The sequence below is a fragment of the Engraulis encrasicolus genome, chromosome 18, assembly GCF_034702125.1.
Source record: "Engraulis encrasicolus isolate BLACKSEA-1 chromosome 18, IST_EnEncr_1.0, whole genome shotgun sequence".
NCBI lineage: Eukaryota > Metazoa > Chordata > Actinopteri > Clupeiformes > Engraulidae > Engraulis > Engraulis encrasicolus.
The window spans coordinates 34,503,056-34,518,055 of NC_085874.1; the positions used below are offsets into that span (position 1 = coordinate 34,503,056).

The 15,000-nt window shown below is 42.5% G+C and overlaps 1 protein-coding gene across 2 annotated transcripts in view; it reads right to left on the minus strand.

Annotated features, from left to right (window-relative positions):
* The window catches only part of itpk1a (inositol-tetrakisphosphate 1-kinase a), a 68,410-nt gene that overhangs the window by 5,994 nt on the left and 47,416 nt on the right, over positions 1-15,000 (minus strand). For both annotated transcript variants that reach the window (XM_063223504.1, XM_063223505.1), the window contains 3 exons: positions 7,223-7,388; positions 3,984-4,051; positions 3,334-3,496 (listed from right to left, as the gene is read on the minus strand). In XM_063223504.1, the coding sequence (XP_063079574.1) occupies positions 3,334-3,496; positions 3,984-4,051; positions 7,223-7,388 (397 nt within the window). The remainder of the gene's footprint in view (positions 1-3,333; positions 3,497-3,983; positions 4,052-7,222; positions 7,389-15,000) is intronic.

A 15,000-nucleotide genomic window follows, 5' to 3' on the forward strand; every position in this document is an offset into this window, starting at 1 on the left:
CATGAAACGTATGACCAAAATAAATTCCAAAGCGGAGCAACAGTGTGCTGCGGACTTCTACTTTTTCCATGATCAGATGCGACTGTGTCCTGCACCTTGCCTAAGAGAGGTGGGATGTGCTGATAATATGCTCTATCTGACCATCAAAGCAGGGCACACAGCAGCAAATCTCATATAGAGGTTAGATGACTTCATGGGTATTCAACTGTATCCGTATACGGTAGGAAACGTCTTTTCAACAGTATAGGGTCGACCTGTGGTGCGTACACGTGTGCAAAACTACACGTGTTACCCCGCCTTAGAATACTGCTCTTTGAAATGGTACTGTCTACTGCCAAATTTGATCTTTCCATGAGTATTTCACTGACTAATATTTACTAGTATAGCCATAATACAATACGTTTTGCAGCTAATAATGTCTATTTCCGGAAATTAAAAATGGAGGACAATGGAGAAGATTCCCATTTTCATGTATAAAAAGTGCAATTTTCCCAGTCATTATGAATCCTTAGAATTTGATGGTGGAGGTAAGTAATACTTAAAAAAAATAAAAATAATAATTGTTAAAAAAATAATTCCCCCCCGGGATCAATAAAGTTACTCTACTCTACTCTACCTTCACACAGTTAGTTATTTAAACAAGGCAAGTTTCACAAACACTTGTTTCCATAGTACAGTACATGGTGCACCAAATGTGTCTGCACATATTCTGTTGTATAGTAGGAGACATTACTACTGGTGCACTTGCAAGTGATGTCACGCTGGCCTGTATGTACTCATGTGTACATGTGGGACTTGTAAAGTATTATTAGAATCATTATTATTATTATTATTTTAAATATATGTTTATGGGCTTTTATGCCTTTATTTGACAGGACAGTTGCAGATGGTGACAGGAAGCGAATGGGGCAGAGAGACAGGGGAGGATCGGGAAATTACCCCGGCCGGACTCGAACCGGGGTCCCCGAGGGTGGGCATGCAAGCCCAAATGTGGGGGGCTTAGCGCGCTGCGCCACAGCGCCCCCCTTATTAATACAATAATTTATGTCTAATTTCATTTTTGTAAACAACATACCGTAAAAGACTTGTGTTTTCAGTGCTCATCAGAGATGTTCTTGATGTGTTTGAGTGTTACATCAGTTCAGCATTGTGAAATGAATTGGTCTTTAATGATTTAAAATGTTAGATATACACAAGTTTACAACCGTATACACTGTTTACACTGTGTACACTGTTTATTCACTACTGTTTTAGTACCACATCACTGCTTGATCACGTGGAAACTGTAATGAATAGGCCTGTAACGGTGCACTGTATTTGTGCCGAACCAATCCAAACAGACCTTCGGTACAGTGCCGTGATGCCCCGAACAGTACAGTAATATGTTATACAGTATGTTCATGTTTTTACATGCTGCCTGCTGCCACTACATGCAGTGGCAGGAGGACCTTACGTGATTGAAGTAGCCTAGTAAGTAGTCTACTGCTAGCGACCAACAAGAGCTTGAAGATAAAGAGTTTGGGAAAACTTTTGCAAACTTTCCCCCTTTGCTGAAAACACTCAACTACATCATAGCAACATTGCTATGACAATGCAGAGAGTCTTACGTTACCGATTGACTTGGTCATAACCATTTTGGTGAAACTAAGGTTATAACAGGGGCTCTGTGCTAAGGGATTAAAATAATTGATATGAGGAAGAGGTTAAAACCAAGGAGGTCTACATCATTGGTTAAAACAGATTTGTGTTTGTTCAAGCAGCCACAGACCAGTTTGTTTACATTCTTTGCTAGCCCACACAAGTCAGCCTGTCAAACTTGTGAAAAATGTAGTGTTCTTTTTTTTGTCTCTGCCAGTGAAAGAGTAATCACAGGATCAAAAGATTGATTTGGATTAGCAAGGGATATAAAGACTTGACGAACAGCTTTTCCCTGGGTGAGTTTCTTGAAAGGGCTCAAAGTTACATGTTTGGGGGGGTCATGCCCCCAGCGTTGTTCTACTGCAGTGTTTCCTCAAACTATTTCAAACCGAGGACCACTTTGACTGAACCGTTTAACCTATAAACTTCATTCAAAGACTGTTAGAAAGATCACACGTATGACTCCAATCTGTGAACAGGACATGTGCCAATTCTTTTTAGTTTTTTTAACAACAGCAAGCTAAAGACCTAGAAACTGTTTTTGATTCTGCCCTCTGCCTTAGAGCACCATACTAACTGCCATACAGTCAATCAAAACAGGTGCCATCTCAACTGTCACTTTCTCTCAACATTCTATTCTTAACGAGCACCTGCAACTACCATTCTAGAAGTCTATTGTTCAGCTCTTTCAGCTCTTCAATGCAATCTGATATGGTCTTGCTGGAATGTTTATGACAGCCAGCTGCTTGGGCTCAATGGTAAAGGTGCTGGATTAGAGATATGGAGGTTGGGAGTTCGAATCCCACTTGGACCCATGTTGATTTTCAAAATTATATTATATGCAGTGTTCCTTGGCCAATTTAAAATACCATGTATGTCATTTAGTATCAATGGCAAAGGTGCTGGATTAGAGATATGGAGGTTGTGAGTTCGAATCCCACTCGGACCCATGTTGATTTTCAAAATTATATCATATGCAGTGTTCCTTAGCCAACTTAAAATACCATGTATGTCATTTAGTATCAATGGCAAAGGTGCTGGATTAGATATGGAGGTTGTGAGTTCGAATCCCACTCGGACCCATGTTGATTTTCAAAATTATATCATATGCAGTGTTCCTTAGCCAACTTAAAATACCATGTATGTCATTTAGTATATCCCCAAAACGCGGAGCTACAATACTTTCAAGATGCCTGAATCCAAGATGGCTGAATTGTTTGGCCCATAACTTCTGACTGGGAGGATGGATTTTTTTCCAACATTTCTTTTAGCTTTGTTTTCTCAATTGTAGTTTGTTTTTAATTTAGGAATAGAGATATCAAAAATAAAACTGCTCATCTCTGCCCCAAAAGGCAAGCCCGCTTCCAGCATTTTCTGTGAGAATGCAATCTAGTTCACATTACAAGCCCGTCTTACTGTGGTGCAACTAAGACTTCAACTATGTTTAGCTTTGTATTCATGTTACAAATATAGCCAACTGCTAGTTCGTCTTGGAAAAGTAGAAATCCCCCTCAGAGACCACCTGAGCTCTGTTGTGGACCACCAGTGGTCCTCGGATCGCACTTTGAGAACCACTGTTCTATGGCATCTACATCTTGTTAGGCATACAGTAGGAGAAGGTACGAGTATAGGAGTACATACACTACAGTAGAACTTTTGGTTACTACCGCAACACTTCCTACCAACTCCGCTCACCTGGGAATGCGTTGATGTCGATGACGGCGTGCTGGCCCGTCTGGTTGTTGATGATGATGTCGATGCCAAAGAGGGAGATTCCCAGGGTCTGCCGCAAGCATCTGCAGATCATCTGGATGATGTCATCGCTCGGGCCTTGCGACTGCCCTTCCAGATTGTCCCTCTGTAAAAAGGGTACACAAATAATAATCAGACACACTACATACTGTATTATAATGACAAAAACATGACATGGGAACAGCAAAATGTCATAGCTAATAGTCGAGCATAGCAAGCTAATGGGTTTTTTCCTTAGATCTGTTTTGGAACTGTTCCAATATGAGGCAGAATAACAACTTAAAAGGGCCATTTGTGTAACATTTTCCCTTGCCTTCTTTTAAATCCTGCCAACAAGGCTGAGAAATGACAATACAATAACTGTTGTACATCATAGCCATGGAGTTCAAAGGTCGTGAGACATCTGGATCCTTGTCTGTCATTTGAGTAATATAGTTCAAGCATGGGATGTGATGGTTGGACCACCCATGAACATGCAGTTCCAATTGAACATTCAAAGCCAATAGAAATAGTCAAAAGTTATATTAGTGGTAAATATTCATGAAAAGCGAGAAGTTTGCATATTCATGAAAAGCGAGTGTTTTTAGACTTACAGTGGTCAAGTCTGACGAGGATTCAGGCTTGGACACATGGTGGCTGTTGAAGGATATGGCTCTCCTATCTGAGAGAGAGAGAGAGAGAGAGAGAGAGAGAGAGAGAGAGAGAGAGAGAGAGAGAGAGAGAGAGAGAGAGAGAGAGAGAGAGACAGAGAGAGAGCAAGCAATGAATATACCCTTACACACTGAACTCAATTCTAGACAAAGCACACATGGCAGAGAGAGGGGTGATGCATTATTGGTGTTGGAGATAGAGATGCACCACAAGGTCATTTTCTATTCTGCCCTTGAAATCAGTGCTGCATGGGTAGTAAAGGACTGCATTTATATAGCGCCTTTCCACTCCTTCGAGCACTCAAAGCACTTTCTTTACATTGTATGCCTCACATTCACACCTTCACACACTCACATTCACACACCAGTGGCAGTGGCTGCCACGCAGGGTACCAGCCTGCCACTAGGAGCAACTCGGGGTTAAATATCTTGCTTAAGGACACGTTAATGGGGTCAGGCATAGCGGGGCTCGAACCTACAACCTTCTGGTTGCCGAACGGCTCCTCTACCACTTGAACCACCACCAGTGCTGCTTGGCCAACACAGTTACAAAGATACAGACTGGGGTGTCATTTTCAGATTTCTTTTCCATAATTGCATGTACCACAAATGTAGGCATTGTCAAGGGCATCTAACAAATGCCACTCTACTCTACTGCAGAGAGCTACGATGCCTCATGCATGTGTGCCATTTGTTTTTCATTGGTGCATGACTTCTCAAACAAGGGGACAGATGAGAGCAGGCAGGCTGGTCAGACGGGTTGGAAAGCACAAGTCAATGCAGCACAACTAAAGCACCAGAGGACAGTGCACAAGAGTTAAGTTACGGACAGTGTGTCAGAATATTACTGTTAAGTATGTTTATTAAAGGAATAAAGCAATAAGGTGCAGGTGTATTACTTTAGACCCCAAAAAAATCACTTGCATAGATCACAGTATGTTTAATCAGATTTATCTATAGCTTCCCTATCTCTGCTGGACCCACATCACATCAAGAAATCAGTAACAAAAACCTTTGAAAGGTTTATGTTACTAATTAACAACTCCTTTCAAAAACTCTTTATAATCCAGTCTGGAGCTCCCCAATGGAGAAAACGGCCACTTTCAATTGGTCTCACCAGTCAATCAATCAGTGAAAAATGTAAGTTTCAAATGTGTAAAGTTTGTTTTCTTTCTCCCCCCCCCCATAAATTATACTACATAAATCAGGGAGGGGCAACTTTCATCATAAGGAGGGCCACATATTTTTAGCGCCACCATCGGAGGGCCACATGACAAGGGATATGAATGCTATTCGCAGATTTCGAGGTGCAGTTAGTTGCTCACACACTGTATTGTTTGGAGGGATTGTTTGGAAGAAATAGGATTGCTGCCTATCTACAGTATATATAATTACAACAGATACATTCAGTAGTGGGTTTAAAAAATCTGGTTCTGTTCTGGTTCTGTTTTATTTACATAAGGGCCACACTGACTGAAGAGGCGGGCCACATGTGGCCCCCGGGCCTCCAGTTGCCCATCCCTGATATAAACTATCATCTTTCAAATATTTACACTATAACTGTATGGCTGTGAGGTCATACAGCCTGAGGAAACAGATCCATGAATTATGTGTGACATGAGGCAGACGTTTAAAATAGTTTACAATGATGTAATAATCTTTTACTGTAATCAACTGTGGATTCCTAGACGGATTTACCGAACATGTTTTCAACTTGACTTGCTCTTTCTGTGGCAGTTGTGTGGCAGTTGTTTTTTGGCACTCCATGCAGTTCTTTCCTTCCACCAGAGGGGGGCAAAATTCACCACACTAGCTCAGGAAAAAAAAAATGCCCTTGATTTAGATCGTTGCCATGGCGACTGTTGTGACTCACACTGGAGCCAGCGTTCACGAAGTTCAACAAGAAGTCCAGGCGCTTCTAAACTAATCGTCTGTTGAGAGAGGAGATAGCCCCGGCGTTTACAAATGAACTCCAGAATCCAATGAATACCTCGCAAGCTTTTGCTCGTGGGTGACTGAGCATCTAAACCTTCTATCCGTTCACGCGTTTGAAAGAAAAATGTCACAGCAGAAGCAGTAGGGAGTGGGATGAAGTTGGTGTAAATACCACATAAATTCTGTTGGCAGTCTTTTTTTCCCCCTTTGGCTTCACTCTACAAGGTCGGTTGGGAATAAAATGAAAGTTGCCACGGTGATGTGAGGGTATTTGGTGGTGGCACAGCTTCTAAAAGCACGCTGCATGTGATTTAGCAGTCGTTGAGTGGGTGCTAATGTGTGTGCACGAAAACATAGTGAGTTGATCCAGCAGCCACATCATTTGGAAAAACACCATACCAGGGGGAACGTGACAGCGGTGCGGTACCTCACAGGGTGCGGAATGCCTTTAGATAGATAAGGTGTTACGGTACTTTAATAAGGGTCTATACACAGACAGAGGATGTGCACAAATATGGGATGCGGGGGCCGAAGCTGTCCTCAGGAACTTGACGAGGGGCTTGGGAACCGTCCAAAAGCTTAGTGGGGTGACTCACCGTCTCGCACCCCCCCCTGTGTTTACGGTAATTCAGCAGTGTCAGTGCCGGGTACACTGGAATATTCAACCAGGTTAATCAGAAACAGACAGGAAACTGGATGTCATCAATCCCTCCTGTGAATTTGATTGTGCCTCAAATTTTTTCCTTTATTTGTAAGAGGACAGTGGAGGAGAGATGGGGAATGAGTGGGGATAGAGAGACGGGGAAGGATCGGCAAATGGAATTGAACCCGGGTTGCCGGAGTAGTAACCCAGTGCCCTACCGTTAGGCCAACGGCAGGGCCCTCATTTTTTATTTTTGTAAGTGTATTTTTTTGTGTCTGTGCTGTGATAGGAGAGAAACGGATATGACAGGAAGTGAGTGAGAGAGAGAGAGAGAGAGAGAGAGAGAGAGAGAGAGAGAGAGAGAGAGAGAGAGAGAGAGAGAGAGAGAGAGAGAGAGAGAGAAGAGAGAGAGAGAAAAGAGAGAAAGAGAGAGAGAGAGAGAGAGAGAGAGAGAGAGAGAGAGAGAGAGAGAGAGATGAGGTTGGGTCAGGATAAGGAATCACCACAGCTATTGGCTGTTTCAGTATGTACTGTAGAATGTAGTATGCTATTCAGCATTGGGGCCCTCATCTGTGTCACCTGTGTCACCTATGTCACCGCTCACCTGTAGGGCCGATGGGAAAGTTCCGGATGGACGGCCGCTCAACCACGCTGTAGGCCTCTCCCACCACGAACACCTTGTAGAGCACGGCGTTGTGGTTGATGAAGCTCTGGATCACACACGGAGGCCGCACGCTCTTCAGGTCCTCCTCACTGAAGATGATGGCCATCTGGGTAAAGGCAGACACAGTAAACAAGTTAGCCTCTATTATTCTTTTTTCTTTAACCTTTATTTAACCTGGAAAATAAACCCATTGAGATTAAAAACCTCTATTACAGGGGCGCCCTGGCCAAGTGGCGGCGCAATCACTAGTACTATGTTTGGCCAGACAGATTGCTAAACTAAAGTATAACAAATCAACTTCAGTGGCTAAATACTGTGCTGTACTGGAGCTCAGATACAACAAAAGTCAAAAGTCAGACATCACAGTCACTCTAGCTATTGGTTATGATAGTGTAGTACAAGTTAGCCACAATCATCACTCTAGCTGTTGGTAAACATAGTACGAGCTCAGCTACAGTCAGGGCCTCTGACAGCTTTGGTCGGGACAAGGACAAAGTCATCTAAAAAAGTCATTTTTCTACAGCACTAACAGAAAAAGCTCACTGACCTACAAGATGTCTTCCTGCAATCCATAATCTATTCATTTTCAATTCATGTACATGGCGGCTTGCTCAAAATAACACCGTTCTGTACTGATATATCACAATAGACTTCAACTTCTTACCCTCCTGATCACAGAAAAGACAGCTCTAGGCAACACTTTTGCAGTGCCAACAAACACTATATAAAATCAGTTTTTACAATGGCAGTTATACATAGCTGTGGTCGTTTCTCAGCATTGTAAAAAAAAAACTGTTGCCACGCAATGTTGATTTTGCAGAGGGTGGTCTATCTATATTTATCTATATATACTTAACCAGCCATATAGAGTTAATGCCATACCGCACAAAAACAAAGCAACCATACTACAAAGTTCTCCTCAAAATAAAAACATTCAACAAAAAAATAATCTTTACAGTGGGAAAAATAAATAAATAAATAAATGTCTTGACTCAAAGTGGATCTCAAATAAAGTGATTTCAAATCAAATCCTGAATTACTTAATTGCAATGCAGTGCCAAATATTCCACATGAGTTGGTTTTACCTCTCCAATTCGACCATGTGATTGTCTGGTTGAACGATCACTTGGTTGAATTGGAGAGGGTAAAACCAGGTCATCTGGAATATGTGGCACTGGATTGTTAAGTAATGCATCTAGGATGCCCATCACAGCTCAAATCACATTTCATCAACTCCTCAAGTGCTCTCCGCCAATGACACATCAAATCGCAACAGCCATCATGCACAGAGGGCCGTTTAAATACACTCGCCTCCAAAAGAGTTGTCGCCTATCCATCTGTTTGGAATAACAGCTAATAACTTGACTTTCAATTAATCACTTGGCTTCAGAAGTCACTCATATGAAAGCTACAACCCTCCCGAATGAAAATGTATGTACAAAAATAAATTTCATGCACCAAAGAAAGATTGACCCTTTATTGAACACAGACAGGGCAGATTTTCACAAGACAAAAGTTTTGTCGCCTATCGAACATGATGTGAAAATGAGCAGATAAGTCACTTCAAAACACTTCAAATACGCAGATTGGGTGTCATACTTAATCACTGAATCACTCTCACCTCTCCAGAAAATCAACTTTGACCTTAGGTGTATGTTTAGGGTCATTGTAATCATGCAAAGCAACACAATGAAAATCAATGGAGTTCAATGAGAGATGGTGACATATTCGCTATTCGTAGAGCAATACATGTTTAACTTCATGATGTAATCAATGATAAAAGCCCTCAAACACCTGCAGCATGCATGCAGCTCCTCATAAGAGCTGTATCTGTACCATGTTTCACGTTATGCACCATTTCTCTTTTTTCATATTCTTCATCTCCAACACCATATAGTTTTGATGCTATCAGTTCTAAAATGGTTGATCTTGGGATCTTGACTTCTGAGTATGAGTCCCATAAGCCTTCATTTTTGTTAGAATTAGGCCTGACATACTCTTGGCTGGCTTTTTTGAGACAGGACAGTGGGAGAGACTTCTTTGGTGTTAAAGGTGAAGAATTTGGAATAAATACACTCGCCTCCAAAAGAGTTGTCGCTTACCCATCTGTTTGGAATAACAGCTAATAACCTGACTTTCAATTAATCACTTGGCTTCCGAAGTCACTCATATGAAAGCTACAACCCTCTCGAATGAAAATGTATGTACAAAAATACATTTCATGCACCAAAGAAAGATTGACCCTTTAATGAACACAGACAGGGCAGATTTTGACAAGACAAAAGTTTTGTCGCCTATAGAACATAATGTGAAAATGAGCAGATAAGTCACTTCAAAACACTTCAAATACGCAGATCGGGTGTCATACTTAATCACTGATTCACTCACACCTCTCCAGAAAATCAACTTTGGCCTTAGGTGTATGTTTAGGGTCATTGTAATCATGGAAAGCAACACAATGAAAATCAATGGAGTTCAATGAGAGATGGTGACATATTTGCTATTCGTAGAGCAATACATTTTTAACTTCATGATGTAATCAATGATTAAAGCCCTCACACACCAGCAGCATGCATGCAGCTCCACATGAGAGCTGTATGCTAGAGTTCTCAACGGGCCTGAAAATGTCAACCCGACCCTACCCGGCCCGTGGCTTTTAAAGCCCGAGCCCGATGTTACCCGACACATCACTGGAATTATCTAACCGAACCCGGCCCGAGGCCCGAAGTCGGGGGTCGAGTTTCCCCACGTTATCCTATGGAGAATGACGGGTTGTGGTGGGTCTTTAAGGGCACTTATGTGCAGTAAATTGCATAACCCACTTAAAAACCTAGTGAAAAGATATTTTCCACAATAGAAAAAATGGGGAAACGTACGTTCTTGCTATTTAAGCAGAATCATCCACAGCGCGATTTCAATAACCGCCTCATGCTTCACGGCAACAACAATCTATCCACCTTTTGTTTTGACTTCTAAATGTAGGCTTACTACATTTCCATCCCGAGTGTCTGATTAAATGTAGGCTACGTGAAGTTGCCCCTCCCTCCTTGTTTGTTCATATGCGCGGATGAGATGGAAAGCCTGGTTGTGCCAAACATTGTTTAAAAGTTTCATCAAATTTTGGTCGGCACACAAGGTTTTGGACATAGCCTACTAATTTCTAGTGGCACCTGGGCTACGGTTGATGCATGGATAAGCCATGTAGCAAAAAAGACAGATAGCCTAGGTGAGAGGATGAGATCTTCCTCGGCTGGCGAGCGCTCCCATGTGTGTGCGCGCCTTTCCTTCCCGACAGTTGCTTACAAGTCGAAAACAGCACGAAAACAGCAAAGACAATGTGATATTTCATTCAAACAGGGCCTACACGCTCCAAATAAAACATTGGCTGGGGGATTTTCAACCAGACCGAAGCGCGAGCAGACAGTCAGTGTGAAAAGTCAAGTCTACCGGAAAAATCGCCGTCTTCGCTGCCGCTCGCTTACCATCGGTGCACGAGCCATTTAAATAGTGAAGTGGCATATCGCAACAGCACATGCGGATTAGCCAAATTATATGCAACAAAGTCGCCAACAAAGCGTGGATTTAACGTTTAATACGCATATGCCAACGTTGTGTGAATACGGGGAAAGGATAGCCTAATTGGAAAGCCACTGTCCTTTCCATATGTAGTAGAAGACCGCTTCGGTTTCGTTTCACCTCATAAACATAATTTCCATGCACTGCATTTGCTGAGACTACTAAGCATAAAGTTAGCGATCAAACTAAAAATATTGGTTGTTGTCATTACAGTAGGCCTATTAAATAGGCTACTATGGCTGTTGTTTAAAATAGCCATTGGATTGCCAACCGTCCCTTGTATTAAGAAACAAAAGTATGGTTCCATGAGCTGACATGGGACTCAATATCGTTAAAATTGCATCTAAGATTTTTTTTCCCGTTTTTATTCGTTTGCGTAATTGTAGCCAGTGTAGTTTTTCTGTGCGTTCAGGGACCTCTGTCCAACTCATCATCGCTGTGATGTCATGTTTGTTTAGCATTCCGGTACCTTGTGATTTACAAATTAAGCACTGCGCGCAACGTTGCATGCAGCAGCCTGCCAGACCTTCGTTACGCAGGCCTACATATATTTAGATAGATAGGCCTAGCTTTACTGACCCATCAAGGGGAAATTCGCCATGATTCACGGTAAACAGCAGAACTGATTTTTTTTTTTTTCACTGGGCGGAAAAGATTGAGCCCGCGGACCGAACCGACCCGAGCCATATGCTTATATTTTCGACCCGAACCCGGCCCGAACCCAAGGGGCCCGTCGGGTTTGTCGGGCTGACCCGACCCGTTGAGAACTCTGCTGTATCCCTCCCGTGTTTGACTTTAGGCACCATGTATTTTTTCCAAATTCTTCACCTTTAACACCAAAGAAGTCTCTCCCACTGTCCTGTCTCAAAAAAGCCAGCCAAGAGTATGTCAGACCTAATTCTGACAAAAATGAAGGCTAATGGGACTCATACTCTGAAGTCAAGATCCCAAGATCAACCATTTTAGAACTGATAGCGTCAAAACTATATGGTGTTGGAGATGAAGAATATGAAAAAAGAGAAATGGTGCATAACGTGAAACATGGTACAGATACAGCTCTTATGAGGAGCTGCATGCATGCTGCAGGTGTTTGAGGGCTTTTATCATTTATTAAAACATGAAGTTAAACATGTATTGCTCTACGAATAGCGAAATTGTCACCATCTCTCATTGAACTCCATTGATTTTCATTGTGTTGCTTTCCATGATTACAATGACCTCTTTTGGAGGCGAGTGTACATGGTGATTAAAGTCAAACATGGGAGGGATACAGCTCTTATGTGGAGCTACATGCATGCTGCTGGTGTGTGAGGGCTTTTATCATTGATTACATCAGGAAGTTAAAAATGTATTGCTCTACGAATAGCAAATATGTCACCATCTCTCATTGAACTCCATTGATTTTCATTGTGTTGCTTTCCATGATTACAATGACCCTAAACATACACCTAAGGCCAAAGTTGATTTTCTGGAGAGGTGAGAGTGATTCAGTGATTAAGTATGACACCCGATCTGCGTATTTGAAGTGTTTTGAAGTGACTTATCTGCTCATTTTCACATTATGTTCGATAGGCGACAAAACTTTTGTCTTATGAAAATCTGTCCTTTCTGTGGTCATTAAATGGTCAATCTTCCTTTGGTGCATGAAATGTATTTTTGTACGTACATTTTCATTCGAGAGGGTTGTAGCTTTCATATGAGTGACTTCTGAAGCCAAGTGATTAATTGAAAGTCAGGTTATTAGCTGTTATTCCAAACAGATGGGTAGGCGACAACTCTTTTGGAGGCGAGTGTACATAGTAAGCACACATAGGCCTATGTTGATTTGCCTGTCTTTTACAGGTGTGTTGACAGGCGTAGGCACTCTTGCCATAAAAGTTTATGACGAGCGGCGTGCACAACAGTGTAACTCGAGCCCCGCAGGCGGCTAATCAAGCACCGGCTACGTCACGTCAGTGTGTGTGTGTGTGTGTGTGTGTGTCAACTACCACGTCCATCCCTAAAGATCAACACTGCCATAAGCTTTTTTTATTGTACTTTACTGGGAACCGACACTCCCCGCCAACCCCCTGTGAGGCAGCAGGAGAATGTCAGCTAGTGTGACGATGTGACAAAGCATGATTTGTAAGAAGGTCACTAAAAAGAGAGAGGTGAGGGGGTGGGACTGAGGTTATCGGTAAACCATTAACGTACATATTACCAGAAAGAGGGGCAGTTATCTGACTCATGGCAGATCGGAGGAGGACAGAGGAAAGCAGTGTTGTAAGTGCAGCCAGTGTGCTGCTACTACTACTGTACTAGGGCTGTCCGAGGTGACAAAGCATTTCATTGAAACTTGTGTTATTCCACATTGACTGACACCGATTTCTATCACGATTATTACATTGCACTTTGCATTACACTTAACGATAAACACTGGATAAAAAAAATTCAAATCGACATTTTTTTTTATTGACAGTGCAGTGCAGAATCACGTAACAACACTGGGTGGTATGCTTTTAAGGAACAGTATGTGAACACAGACAGTGAAGTGCACTCATATATATCAATGATTTATAAAATAGGTACTATTATACTAAATAAATACAAATAATACCAACAGTCACTACAGACAACGATTAGTCGACCTGTGGTTGAGTTTATTTGTATAGCGTATTTCATACACAGGTGCAATTCAATTGGCTTTCTTTCTTTCTTTCTTTTTTTTGTGAAGCACATTGAATTGCACCTGTGTATGAAGTGCGCTATGCAAATAAACTTGCCTTGCCTTGCCTTGATCACTGTCAAATGAACTACGACCGATCGGGTGGATTTTTAAAATCGCCTACTTGCCTGGCCCTCGAAATAAGGGAGCAGTATTGACTTAGACCATTGTGTACTACACCACAACAGACCTGAAGCGCTCAGGGACAACAACCAAAGGCACTCCTGCCGCTACGCCTACAAAGTAGCGCTCTGCAAACACTACACTACCCAGCCACCCAACAGAAGGTGTCTTCCCAGGAACTCCCTGGAGGATTTATGGAAGGGGACAATTTGTGTGTTCACATACTATGTGCTGAGAGTCTCAATGTATTATGCAACACAAGCTCATGTGGGCTGGGGAGAGGAGAGGAGAGGAGAGGTGGAGCGGGCCGAAAATCAGGGACACTAACAGCTTTGGCCGGGATCCAGAAAAAAGTAATCTGAAAGGCCCCCCCCACCCCATCCACCCAGTACATACATGGCCGGATTATCCATAAGGGCCAGTGGCACAGTGCCCAGGGGGGCACAAACCATTTTCGACTAGTGAGGGGGGCACCACAAGACACAAACTTCACGAATATTGTCCATAAAGGGGGCATCAGTGAGGGGGCACCACATTGGCTTAACAGTGCCTGAGTGAGTACATACACTGTAATACATACACTGGGCCTGCCCTCTCTCCCTGGGCCAGGGACAACTGACCGCTTTGTCTCCCCGCAGTGGACTTTTCCCTTAGGCTGGGCAGTAACTATGTAAATTCACTTAAAGTACCGTACTTAAGTGCAATTTTCTAAGTATCTGCTGTTTACATTAGCATTAAACAACTATCAATACCAGTTTCGAGTCGTTCTCAAAGCAAGTGCTGCGCCTTCTAGTCCTCCAGTACTTTTTGAAAAGTCTGCCTGAGGGACTCGTTACTTTGATGGATGTGGATAGTAGCCTCCGCTCCTAACAAAAGGTTTTAAATCCACACACAACTGTTATGTAACAAGTGTAGGAGGTAGAGAGAGAGAGAGAGAGAGAGAGAGAGAGAGAGAGAGAGAGAGAGAGAGAGAGAGACAGAGAGAGAGAGAGAGAGAGAGAGAGAGAGAGAGAGAGAGAGAGAGAGAGAGCAGCTGAGATATAAAAGAAGACAAAGAGGACATTGATGCATTAGTCTTCTTAGTAAAATACAATACAATTACAGCTTGCCCTTTACAATATGACAGAACAACGACAAAAGACTGTATTGTGCTCTCTAAGTGTTGAATTAACACTTTTTCTACTGTGTGGTAGTCAAGACTAATGTCTCTTCACTGTCCCGTTTCAGAGGTTGTCGCGCCGTAATGCACGCCGTACCTCCAGTGGCATGCTGTAATAGACATTGAAAGTTAACTACCATAGTACTACATTACTAT